This window comes from Protomyctophum parallelum (genome assembly GCF_964188405.1).
Source record: "Protomyctophum parallelum genome assembly, chromosome: 23".
In the NCBI taxonomy this organism is placed as follows: domain Eukaryota; kingdom Metazoa; phylum Chordata; class Actinopteri; order Myctophiformes; family Myctophidae; genus Protomyctophum; species Protomyctophum parallelum.
In genome coordinates this window covers 20,690,388-20,704,256 of record NC_139715.1, presented here as the reverse complement: position 1 = coordinate 20,704,256, position 13,869 = coordinate 20,690,388, and the positions used below count along the sequence as shown (strand labels likewise).

The 13,869-nt window shown below is 42.8% G+C and overlaps 1 protein-coding gene across 2 annotated transcripts in view; it reads left to right on the top strand.

Moving 5' to 3' along the window:
• Nucleotides 1–12,598, top strand: part of LOC310854285 (rho GTPase-activating protein 20-like) — a 58,867-nt gene extending 46,269 nt beyond the window's left edge. For both annotated transcript variants that reach the window (XM_083758885.1, XM_083758884.1), the window contains 8 exons: nucleotides 615–793; nucleotides 2,797–2,961; nucleotides 5,110–5,222; nucleotides 6,067–6,256; nucleotides 6,852–6,966; nucleotides 7,924–8,187; nucleotides 9,115–9,800; nucleotides 11,514–12,598. In XM_083758885.1, the coding sequence (XP_083615011.1) occupies nucleotides 615–793; nucleotides 2,797–2,961; nucleotides 5,110–5,222; nucleotides 6,067–6,256; nucleotides 6,852–6,966; nucleotides 7,924–8,187; nucleotides 9,115–9,800; nucleotides 11,514–12,443 (2,642 nt within the window). In that variant the 3' untranslated portion in view covers nucleotides 12,444–12,598. The remainder of the gene's footprint in view (nucleotides 1–614; nucleotides 794–2,796; nucleotides 2,962–5,109; nucleotides 5,223–6,066; nucleotides 6,257–6,851; nucleotides 6,967–7,923; nucleotides 8,188–9,114; nucleotides 9,801–11,513) is intronic.
• The last annotated feature ends 1,271 nt before the right edge of the window (nucleotides 12,599–13,869 follow it).

The following is a 13,869-nucleotide window of genomic DNA, read 5'->3' as shown; positions in this document are numbered from 1 at the left end:
TGTCTTCTCAAAGTGAGGTCTAAGGATCCTCTAGGTTTCCTTGAGAAGGTTCCAAATGGACCCTTACAGGTCTGTAACTAAGTTGAGAGTGTATGAATGTATGTTACGGCGCCATTTGGTTCAGTGTGTACACTCGAGAGTTATGGGTGTAATGTTTGTCTAACCCATGTTATGCTTAGCTGTGATTGGACCATAGCAGTTTGGGGCTTAGCTATAGGTCAATTGACTGTAAATCGCTTAAGAAGTAGCTCGGGAGTGGTTTATTGTCGGTATCAGCCGGTAACACGCGGGAGTCTGTCCCCGTTACAATGCACTAGACTCCTGGGAATTGGATGTTGAGGTGGATCACCACACCTACCATCAGCTCCCAATACTTCCTGCATGACTTGCCGCCCCCAATCCGTGCTACTCATATGATGAGATGGCGGTGTCCAGGATCGAACCCATGAACTTGTGGTCCAAAGGGGACCGACTGAGCTACCTGGACACCAACTTAAACTGTAGACTAAACCATGACAATCTCCAATGCTATATTACACTTTAGGAATAAAATCAATGACCTTTGGAATAAAATAAAATAAAAAACAACAGGATATTACATTTGTTATTTTCAGAATTGTCTCAGAAGCCCTTCAAAAGGAAGCGTTCGATCATCAATTGGGCCTTCTGGAAAGGCTCCTCCTCTCAGCTCGACGACTCCTCCATGTCCCTCTCGAGTCCCGCCTCCGGCTGCCTCTTTGGCCAACCGCTGAGCTCCGTTTGTCTGGAGGACGCTCTGCCTCAGCCAATCATGGTGAGCGACTGCAATGGACTGACGTTATATAAGTGACTATTATTGCTGTGTTCACACTGGCAGATACAAAGCTACACAGCGTATTTGTAGCTTTGTATCTTTGTAGCTAAAGTTGAAACCAGATCAACTTTGTTGTAGCTTTTGCAGCAACTACAAACATTGGATGTATCTTGATGTCGCTGGCTTCCATTGAAAATTAATGGTAGGCTGTATCTTTGCATCTGCCCGTGTGAACGCAGCATAACTGATGTCAGAGTAGCCTGCCCCAGCCTGTGTGATTTCTGGTCTAGAGGGGTGGATTCAAATTTGCAGGCGAAAACAGCCGGTAGATCCTATTGGTTCACCGGTCTGTGTGCCCCCTCCTCGAGTCAATCTAACCCGGAATGATTTTTCCTTTAACAAGTTTTATTTACAAATCAAAGGGACGGCCATGGGAAAGCGATTTGCACCATCTTATGCAAACATTTACATTAGCATATGGGAGCAGACAGCACTAGAAAAATGCAGACTTAAACCGACACATTACTATAGGTTTCTGGATGATATATTTGGAATATGGGAACATAGCAAAGAAGAATTCCAGGAATTTATTGATGTTGTAAATAGCCATCATAGATCCATAACGATAAAATTTGTGACACACACTGAAAGGATTGACTTTCTTGATGTAACAATCTTCAAGGGCCCAAACTTTAACACAAATGGGAAACTAGACTTAAAAGTATTTTTTAAAGAAACAGACACCCACGCCCTATTACACAAAACGTCATTCCATCCGACACACTCCTACACAGGGATAGTCAAATCACAACTACTAAGATTCCATAGGATTTGCACGCAAAGAAGTGATTTAAAAATAGCTTGTAAAACACTATTTACGGCCCTCAGACTAAGAGGATACACTAGGACATTCCTCCGGAAAGCTCAAAATACCTTCTTAGAAATAAGAGTGCGGGATCCAGGCCCTAAATTGGCCCTGATAACCAGTTATTCAACACAGAGCACACTAGCCAACAACAGAATAAAAAGGAATTTTGAGAACCGAACGGATGATCTTCTAAAAGATTATAAAATTATATCGGCCTACAGAAAAAACAAAAACCTTAAAGATTATCTAGTACACAGCAAGCTAAAAGAAATCAACACACCAGCACGCCAGGGACCAGAATACTTCAAACCCAAACAATTAGTCAATAATAGAACTACAAAACGCGTGTTAGAGATTAAACAACAAATAACAGCCAGAACCAGCAACTGCATTTACTTAATCACATGTGAAAAATGTGGTTTACAATATGTCGGAGAAACGGGTAAAACAATAGGTACAAGGCTGGGACAACACAGATACAATATTAACAATGGAATTTTTTTCCTGGAGGCTTAAACATGCCTAAAATCAGATCTTGAACACAACAAAACTTAAACTCAGGATTAAACTGGAGAAATCTAAAAACACACATGTTTACACACATGTCTACACACAGTTCTACACATGTGTAGGCACAGTGCACTGAAGTTTTTTAATTCTCCCCGATAGAACACCCCTCTGCACTGTTATTGGTTAGCGAAATTCAAGGTTCACTCCCACTCATATGCCAGGCTCGTTTGCAAACTTTAAAACAGATGTTTTAAAGTTGTCGATGCCACCTCAATATCATGTTAGTTAGACTGTATGAAAAAATATGTATGTCTTTCAAAATGTTATTTTTATAGCGCATATATGTTTGCTTATAAGTTTGAATGTTCTCAAATAGAAACTTTAATGAAATCAAAGTTTTTCAAATCAACTTTATTGCTGCTCCACTGCCTGTCTTTGGGCATTGCGCATAACTGTAGGAGTAAGAGACTCATTATTGCGCCGAATGATTGTTATATAGGCCTAGTACTGGCCAAGACATTGGGTTAAATATTCTGGAAAAAGTTTTGGAAATTAATGTTAACCCTGTTAACACAGTAAACTGTACTATACTGGATGTCGCTCTTTTCTCTCTGCATTCCTACAGGACATGCTGGTGTTCTTGTACCATGAGGGCTCGTGGACGCGGGGAATCTTCCGTCGGTCGGCCGGGGCCAAGGCCGTCCGCGAGCTGAGGGACTCGCTGGACTCTGGCTTCTCGCAGCTCCCTCTGACCAGGGACCACGTGTTCATCATCTCTGGGGTCTTCAAGGTACTGCTAAGAATAATAACCACTGCTCAAACTCAATGTTGATAGCATTTGTAGATAACAGTAGCACAATTTTAAATGTGCACTCAATGGCCAGAAGAATAACTCAAATGTTTTACTTGAGTAAAAGTGTCAATACTGCAATGTAGAAATACTTTACTTACAAGTAAAAGTTCGGAGTTAAAATTTGACTTGAGTAAAAGTACAAAGTATTGGTATCAAATGTACTAACTTAAAGTTTTGAAATGTATAAAAATCTTTTGATTATAGCAGATCGGTTATTTAAAAATGTCCGAAATGTGTATGGGGCTGAAGTGGTTAATGTATATTTTGTAATAATAATAATACAAATCTACGAACTAACTAGTAATATTTATATATATATATATATATATATATATATATATATATATATATATATATATATTGGTAAAGTACAAATACCTAAAAATTGTACTTAATAATATTAATGTTTTTTAGAATAATTTCTCCCTCGCTCTCTCCCTGTCAATGACACTTCATAGTATGCCATGTCCTTCATATGACCTTGAACAAGCTTGCCCACCCTCATGTCGGGCATGATGGTTGAGTGACATTTGGTCAGAATAGACAAACATTTGGCGAAAAATAGGTGCATTTGTGATGTATATCAACACAGAGCTTGGAGATCGGCTGTTTTCGCTATTGATGTACAACAAAGTTTATATGGTTTAAGTGGTTTGCATTCTGCATGTGTTCTGTGTGTGTGTGTGTGTGTGTGTGTGTGTGTGTGTGTGTGTCCTTTGTGTAACAGCATTATTTAATCCGATCATATCCTATTTTAGTCCTCGGACCTAGAACAGGCTGTTCATAACAGTGGTCGTCTTTAAAACATAATCTGGATTAATATCCATTTCCATTATAATCTGGACGGATGACAGCGAGTCATACAAACACCAGTGGGTTCTTTTTTAACCTATTACCTAACGACACATACGTTTGTTCATAGAAGGACATGCATGCATTCACTGAACAGTGCATGGCTTAATGCAGTGGTTCTCAAACCGTATCATGTCAAGGACCCCCAAATTTGAAAACAGGAAAAGAGGCCGCACAGCTCGTAGTCACAGGCGCCTAAAGAGGCGTCCTGTTTGCCGAAACGTCTGTTCAATAAAAGTTTCTTGCATCGTGACTATGAGCTGTGCGGCCTCTTTTCCTTGTTTTAAGTTGTATCTCCTGCAGTCAGCACCCCCCTACTACTGGTGTGCGCGCCTACCTCTTTGTTTGTTCAAGGACCCCCAAATTGACACTCATTAGCCTGCGGACCCCCATTTGAAAATATATGCCAAGGACCCCCATAAGAGAAGATTTTCATTTCAAGGACCCCCGGTTTGACCTGAATTAGGCTATGGTCCCCCATTTATATCTCTGGGACCCCAATGTATATTGTAAAAGGGAAGTTAATTTAACTCTGAGAGTGTACAAATGGACTGTATCCATTTGTCCATTTGGTTCCATTGTACCCTCTCTTACCGACCCATAAGGGTACATTTGCTTCCTAGGTATCATTTAGCTGGGGTCCCCCTGGAACTTCCTCAAGCACCTTTTTCTTGGCTTTTTCTTGACAGCTTTGAACATTCAGGAAGAGAGATAGAAATTTGGAACACAAGAAGCCCTTGTTCACAATCACCTTTCAAGGCAACTGATAAGAAGATTCATTGTGTGATGTCCCACCAGAGCATGCCTTTCGTTGATAAATATAGCACAATGTTAGATTATGTATTTTTACAGTTGGTGTGGTTAAAACGATAATGATATACGTACGTACGTAGACAGCCGTACACCCCTCGGTTGTACGGCTGTACAACATGTTAATAAGCTGAGAGAGACCCTGCGGTTATGCAGTTTGTGAATCAAGCTTGTAAATATCCGAAACCCCTTATTTGTATAACATAAGAAAGACCCTATGAGGGTGCTCTTTGCGGAACAAGCTTCTAAATATCTGAAACGTTTTTGTGGTAAAAGCCCTCAAACTTTCTTCTTCCCTGCCTTGATCTCCTTACGCCCTGTCCGTCCGTCCGTCTGTGGGCAGCTAATCTCTGCCACCCTTGGCTTGTTTACTTGGGAAACTGTGATGTGACAATAAAGATGATTCTGAGTCATACTCCACAGGACTTCCTGCGCAACATCCCAGGAAGCCTGCTGTGCTCCGACCGCTACGAGGAGTGGATGGACATATTGGACGAAAGCCAGGGAGTGGAGGAACAGGCACAGGATATACAAAGGTTGCACACACACACACACACACACTATTGTTATAAGGTTGGGCTTATAATGTATAACGACGACATATTGAGCTGTATTCTGTATGTCTGAGACATTGTAATCATTTTTAATCAGATCACGATAAGTTAAGGAAGAACGCTAACAATTGTTCAGCTCTTCATTTACCATTTCGCAACAGCGGTAGATGCAGCCAGAGTTAATGCTTATAAATGGGGGTCCTCCTTAATTGGCATGGAAAGGTTTGGGAACAGTCTATATGCTATGTAACAGAAAATACAAATGGTACATTTTGATACTAAATTATACAATTTACAATTCAGGCATTTAAGCGGACGCTCTTTACCAGAAAGACTTAAATAAACACATCCTTCTACGCTAATAGACAGGGGGTACACAAGCACATGGCCGTTTATCCGTGCTCCTTCTCCTACCAAACCACACGGTTAGCACACATCTCTCCATGCAAAATAAAATCTGCACGCTCCCAGAATACAGCTGCACTACATTGCATCCACGCAACTGTCATATTTACTGTACAAATATTACTTTTGTCAAACACACTGTTATTGCGCAAGATCACCAGCCTACGTCAAAATCGTCATCACTTTGCCGACTTACGCCAACTCCGTTCACTTCATGGGGCCAGTCCTTCACAGTGACACACTAGAATGCAGAGAGGGCAGTGTACTGAGTGTAGTGCCTCAGGAAACTATGGGATGCCAGGTAAACCAGGAATCTGAACACCAGCCTACCTACATAACCTTCTGTACATTGAAACTTCAGGATACCAGGTTAAACCCGGAACCCAGAATACCGTGTTTCACCACGTCTGTATTCCTGCAGGCTGATTGTGCGACTGCCCACAGAAAACGTTGTGTTGCTCCGTCACCTCCTCTGCCTGCTGCACGGCATCCAGGGCAACGCGCTGGACAACCAGATGACCAGTTTCAACCTATCGGTGTGCATCGCTCCCAGCATGCTGTGGCCTCCTGGGACTTGTAGTCCCCAACTGGAGGGAGAGATGGCCAAAAAGGTGAGCAGTGGTGGAAAAAAAGTACTCAAAGGTAATAGTATCAATACTGCAATATAGAAATACTCCATTACAAGTCAAAGCTGGAATAAAAAATGTACCTGAGTAAAAGTACAAAAGGATTGGCATCAAAATGTACTTAAAGTATCTAAAGTTTAGTACTCATTATGCAGAATGTCCCATTTAAAATTAGCGTAATTTGTATTGTTGACCTAATTCTACCATATAGCGCAACTTTCGTTCAAGAGGGGCTGTCACATGGAACTATGGTGTTGTGCTGTTGCTGGCGTTTGTGGATTAATTTATTCACATTTGATCCCGTTGACAGGTATACTCATCCTGATTAATTTAATTTCGTGCATTGCTCCCAGCGCTTTTGACGAGTAGGCTCGTCTTAAGGCGTTTGATATCGCTATAAGATTGCCTTGCTATTTTCCTTTTTTTTAACCGCTCCAGTTGCTGTGTATGGTTACTAGGGCCCCGTCTGCACCGTTTCTGTATGACCGACCACATTAGCTTCTGAACTAGAAAATATTTGAACTATCCCTTTAAAGCAGGCAGCCTAACTTTAACACAGTATTTATCTCGTCTCCTCTAGGTGTGTGACTTGGTCAAGTTCATGATCGACCACTGTCAGAAGATCACAGGACAGAACCCCGCCACGTTGTTTGGAGGTCCTCCACGGAGTCACAGCACAAAGGACATTCAACCAGGTACTGCATAGTGTATATATGCATAGCATTGTATGGTTTAGAGACGGTCGCGCTGAGGAAAAGACAGGAATCAGAGCTGGAGGTAGCAGAGACTAAAATGTTGAGGTTCTCTCTGGGAGTAACAAGGATGGATATGATCAGGAACGAACGAGTACTTCAGACAGCACATGTCAGATGTTTTGGAGATAAAGCCAGAGAGGCCAGACTGAGATGGTTTGGACACGTACAGAGGAGGGATAGTGAGTATATCGGTAGAAGGATGTTGAGATTGGAACTGCCAGGCAGGAGGCCTAGATCAAAGAGAAGATTTATGGATGTAGTGAAAAAGGACATGAAGTTAGTTGGTGTGAGAAAAGAGGAGGCAGGGTAAGATGGAGGCAGATGGTTCGCGTTGGCGACCCCTGAAGGATGAAGCCGAAAGGCAAAGAAGACGACTGCATAGTGCATACACAAATAAAGTGTTTAAAACAGGTTTTTTTCCACACACAAGTCATCACTGGAGACATGCATTGTAATTGTAGTATTCTATTGTAACTCTTACAGCAGAGTGATAAAAGCCATAACTAATAGGGAATCTATTGGGTTTTTATTCTATTTAACAAAAGGTTTTATCACTATATTATGATAGTAATCATTGCTATAGAGTGTTTGTTTTGTAACAGGGGTCTCCCTGTCTCTCCAGCTCTTTAATAAACATTTATTTGTGTCATCACTTACAATTCCACTTGTTTAATCTGTATTCTGACTGCGTTCGCTATCCTGTTTGGCTAAAACTGGTATCCCGACCTGAAAATGCAGTTTCTGTTTAATGAAAAGCTGGAGAGACATGGAGACTCCTGTTACTGAACAAACACTCTATAGCAATAACTTCCACAATATAGTGCTTTTTAACACTTTTTTAAACCAAAGAAAAACACTTTGTCTACTTTAATTTCTACGCCATTCCTCCTCATTTAGACCCCTGGCCGTCATACCCGCTGACGGACTCGTCCTTCGACAGTCTGGAGAACGAGCTGGATGACTACAGCGGCGGCAGCGGCGGCTCGCCGAGCTTCCCGACCGGACGGGGTGGCTGCCGTCAAAACAAACCGCTGCAGGGAAGCCTGGACTCCATCCTCACGCTCAGCGACAACGACCAGGACGCCGCGGACCCGGACGTGCACCGCTCGTGTGCCCACCAAGCCACCAGGGAGCGCTGTCTCCTGCAGTTGCCACCGCCAGGTAGGTATAGGCCCGATTAATCGTTAATAGGATCAAAATCGATTATTAAAAAATATATATATACATATAATAATAAGAAGAATATCCAAACAGGACAGGGCTATACAGGCCTACCAAAGTGTGCCTGCGTTGCATTATTGCAGTGGTTTTCAACCAGTGGTCCTTGAGGGTGTTCCATGTGGTCCTAAATGATGGAGAGTTGGTAACCAAATTCACCCTTATTAGATTTTTTACTCTCAAGAGTTAAATTATTGTTAAACATCTACTGTACATTACTTAATTTACCGTGATATGAAAATTGTTGAAAACCACTGCATTATTGGTGTTGATTGGTAATGTTATCTGTTATTAACAACCTGATTGAGGCAACATGGATGTGTAAGGATAACAGCATACAAAAAAAAACAATTCCGCAATTGAACCTTTTTTTTATGGTTCATTATTGGACGTTAAAGGGATTGTGACATTAAAAAAAGGTTTTGGATTTTTCTTTAGGTTTTCTAAGCTCAATTGCACCCAAAAAACCTGAACTTTTAACATTCAGTAGACTTTCTGTGGTCTGGGGTTTTCTGGCTCAAACAGGTGCTCTGATTTGCCGGCAGTTTGTGATGTAAGAGCCTGCAAATCCCATATATGTCAATGGGATTTGCCAGCAGATGTCACTGTTTTCACTGTCTTGCCTGTTTTCATTGTAGCTCAAAAGGCTTCCAAACCCCAAAGAAAACTCCAGACCACAGAAAATCCACTGAATGTTCAAAGTTCAGGATTTTTGGGTGTAATTGAGGTCATAAAACCTAAAAGAAAAACGAAAAATAAAAATAAATTAAAATGAATGTCATAAAACCTTTAAAAACAAATCGATGAATCGTTAATATTGAATTATACAAATTTTTCGTTTTGGACACTTTTTCACATCCCCACTGCCAGGCCGACCCAGAGGCAGGAGACCGGCACACCCAGCCTGCCCCATCATCAGCCAGGAGGGATCACCCACCGGCAGCCAGGACCTCTCCTCCTCCCCGGAGGACCTCCGCTACAGATTCCGGAGGTGTTCAGAGCCGGCCATCGCCTACGCGACCGAATTACAGGCCTGCACTATAGGAAGTGGCCAGTGCCTCTCCAGGGAAGATGGCAATAATGATGACAATGAAGAAGAGCATCTCAATGCCGGTAACCACTCGCAAGCCCACGCCCACTCCGAGACTCTTCCGGCCGGCGGCTCCTTCGGCCTCTCCTCTCCGCACACCTCCCCTGCACGTCCCACACGCTCTCCCCTCGACTCCCTCCCCTTGATGTGTCGCGAAGGGGCCTCGCAGGCCAAACGAGACCCCCTCCTCCTGGCGAAGACGGCAATGCTGTCCGTGTCTACCTCCCCCCCTACTACGGCCTCGACGGGAACCGTCTCTGACAATGTTCCAAAAGACGGTGCCGATCCTCCAGACGTGGGACCACCTGGTCCAAATGGCTCCCCCCTGCCGCCCCGAGAGCTTCCTTCCAAGGAGACGTTGAAAAGCGGCAGGGGGCTCCACCCTAATGCGTGGTTGAAGGACGTGCGGAGGCCCTCGCTGAACCAGCAAGACAGCTCGGAGAAAGACGACGGAGAGAGAACGGGGGTGAGCGAGAGGCATGAGGCATGTGCAATTTGTGCTGAACTTTCATTCATTGTCTTAAATGTACTTTCCTAGTCAGGCACGTGCACGTCGTGCACACATAGACATTAAAGGGGGCTTCACCCCCTGCCCTTTTACCTGTCTGTTAAACAACCGCCCTCACCAGACCATGAATGCATAATTTACTATGGCGAAAGAAATGTAAATGCCCCTTCTTTCCTTTCCATGCCGTACCGGAAGGCAGCATTCAGGAGAATTGCTTTTTTCCGAACTCTCCTGAACTCGAACGCAGCATTTTGTGTTGAAAGAATTTGTTTAGAAATCCATGTCACACTCTGCATCTCCAGTAGATAAAGAGAGTGTGGGGTCAAGCCCTGAAGATTGCTGATCTACAAGCTCTCAACGTGTCACGCTTATAGATATGCTATTTTCGCTATTTTTGGCTAAAAGTGTCCTTTTTAGGGAATTTCAGCTCCTGCCCCTCTAACATTCTCTGCACGTCCCTGTTCCTAGTGGATTGTTAGGCCAGTCAATCTAAGCTAAAAAGGGGCATGACTCAAACGAAATTGCAAAAGTAATCGTTTTTTATGATCGCTAGGTTCATCCAAATAACATAAAATAACATAAACATAAAATTTGAGTATTATATAAATTGTGGATCATGATACATTCAGGGGTTGAAAGTTGGATTACCATTAAAAATTTATAAACTAATGCTTGGAATGGATTCAGAATCAGTTTGACACATTACATGCTTCTTAAAGCATAATACATTTTTGATTTGTTTTTAATGGTAGCCTACTCCAACTTTCAACCCCTGAATTTACCATGATCCACAATTTATATTATACTCTATATTTAATGTTATTTGGATGAACCTAAGGATCATAAAAAACCTTGAATGATTACTTTTGAATTTTATTTTGGGTCAAATCTTAGATTGACTGGCCTATGAATGTATAAATTAGCGTTATATTGACATAGGCCTACATAGATTATATTTTGGAACTTAATTACTCCCATCATAAACACCAAATAAATGTGTTTTAACCCAGACAGTGTTTACAAAGATCAGTAACATAAATGCACTTATACTACAGCCAAAGAATTACCCAACCCAATGTCAATAAGCAGGATAAGTACTCAATTCCCAGTTTAGTAGAATAAGCCATTTGGCCAAAAGAGTGGCATAAGCTACTGTAGGCTAGCTGTCCAAAACAAATCTAATAATAACTAGAACTGCACTCTGTCGAGTGCATACTTGTTTTAAATTTACTTAATCTTGGACTATAGTGATATTAATACTAAATCATGATCAGAGTAATAGGTGTCTCTAACTTCAACCGTCCCAGCAAATGACGTAATGACTAGTTGTGCCTGATAAAACCAATGGTTTTCGATGGTGGTGATGTAATGACGATATGTTTTAGTGTCGGGAGGATTAAAGGTAATCTGGCACCACTGCCGTATCAGGCACAAGTAGTCATTACGTCATTTGCTGGGACGGTGCATACGCATCAAAAGTGCTGGGACGGTACATACACATCAAAAGTGCTGGGACATTGCATACGCGTCCCAGGCGAAACTAGTACTTGCGCGCTCTGCTTGCGCAAGTAATAACTAATATGGCAGGGGGTGTTTTTAAACAGTTCTCATAAATAATCTCTCTCTCTCTCTCCACCCCCCCCCCCCCCCTTCACTGGACCATGCAAACAGGGAGGGCACACTGATCAGTCTGTCATTGCCAGTAAACGGGACCCGGAAAAAGGTGACCTCCTCAAGCCGGAGGAGGAGGGGAGGATGGTCATTCTGGAGACCCCCAGCAGCGGGCCTCAACCACTCGTAAAGCCTGAATCCTCCAGTTCTCCTTCCCCCCAGGGGGCACCCTATCCTCAGCCCTCCCATGGGAACCTCCAAGCACCCTGTCCTCAGCCCTCCACTGGGAACCTCCAAGCACCCTGTCCTCAGCCCTCCACTGGGAACCTCCAGGGGCCACCCTGTCCTCAGCCATCCCATTCCATTAGGAGCCTCCAGAGGGCACCCTGTCCTCAGCCCTCCCATTCCCAACTAACTGTCCGCCAGCTCAGAGACATCCACACCCAGGCCTGCCAGCAGCAGCACACCCACCACATAAACGAGCTCAAGCTTGCTGTGCCACAGACTATGGTCTTTGGGCAGACGAGTCCGGCCCTCGCGCTGTTTAGGAAAAACAAAACGCACTCCCTCAGCAGTGCGGAGGAGGATGGCCACGCCTCCCTTCTCTCCCAGCGGCGGTCCTCCGAGCCGGAGGCACTGCAGCTCGCCTTGCACCTGGAGCGCTTCAGCAGACGAGCTGTTTGCGCGCAGAGACTCCCCGGTGAACCAGAAGCCCTGAGGGTTTCTGAGGTGGACATACAGGGCGGCCAAAGAAGTGCCAAGCCCCCCCTCTGCTCGTCCACCTGCACCGCACAGGGCGCGGTAAAGCATTACGTTCTGTCCCGCCCACACGGTAGCCCTCAGAGCAGTCAGCAGATGGCGCCATCCCTGGTTGAGAGCAGGAGGGCGTGGCTAAGGAGGTGCAGTGATCCCATGGCCCCTCCCCTGGAGGAGGAGCCAGACTGCCCACAGGACTTGGAGCAGATGTTTGATGAAGAATCATTTGTCTGAGAACTCTGAGTCACACTGCTCATCAAGGTGCGCTTGTTGGTTTATGTTCTTGTATGTATGTAGGGCAGTGGTAAAAAAAGTACTCGGTGGTGGAAAAACATTTTACTGAAGTAAAAGTATGAATACCGCAATATAGAACTACTTTGTTATAAGTAAACGTCCAGAATTAAAAAAATTAAGTACAAGCATATTGGCATCAATACATCAGTACCAAAAGTACAAACTAAGTACTCAGTCATTAGACAGAATGTCCCATTTCAAGTTTTCAAATGTATAACAATCGTTTGAAAATAGCAAATCCACAAGCTCACAATGCATCGCGATGCGACACATTGCGAGCTTGTACTTCTCCTATTTTCAAATGGCCGAAATGTATACAGGGCTGAAGTGTAGTAACTAACGTTTTCATATAATTGTAGTGAAGTGAAAGTGCAATATTTGCATCTCAGATGTAGTAGAGTAGTAAAATTATTGGAAATACTCAAGAGAAGTAGCCTACAAATACCTCAAAATTGTAAGTACAGTACATAAGTAAATCTACTTAGTTACTTTCCACCACCGTATGTAGAGTATAGACTCGAGTGTGTTATTACAAATTAGGAAAGGAAACCCCTTCACTAAGCATCTGCCTGAGTTTGGAGAGATAAATCAAAGCACCTTTTGACATTTTAAACCCATATTGAAATAATTTTGCCTGCAAACAGGACTAACTGAAAGTTTACTGTAGGCCTACTCGAACAACATAAATGCTGGTATAATGTTAAATTAATAATTGTACATGACCAAGCAAAATCACATATAAATATATCTAGACCTTCACTTTAGTTTTTTTTGTTTTTCACGCTTTTTTTTACGGCATCATTTATTTATTTAACCAAATTTCCCATGTATGTACGTTTTGATGTATGAGATTGAGATGAGCTGAGCAAATATTATTGTTCAAAACTCAAGAGATGGTGGTAAAAGCTAACAAGAATACTTTACATGAAGTAGAAGGCAAAATTAATAAAGTCAGGCAGGCAATGATCAAATAATCTCAGAGGAAGAGAGAGATGCTCTATTCAAATTGCATTTACATTTAAAAGGGATTATAGGTCCAGAGAGCAGATGAAAAAACTGAATTTATATCAGAATATGTAATGTCATGATCACAGAAGAAATGCCACAAGATGCCTCTTAAGTGTTCACACACCTGAACCTTGGTATGAATTAGGGTTAGGGGCTATTTACATATTATCTATATCTGGATGGTTGGTCATTGTATTAAAGTGGCTATGAGCAATAATATGTCGGCAATGACTAAAACACTCCCAAAAAAATGTAGTCTCTGTGACACATAGGGGCCACAATGCACAATCTGCATTCAAAGATCTGTGACACATAGGGGCCACAATGCACAATCTGCATTCAAAGATCTGTGACACAT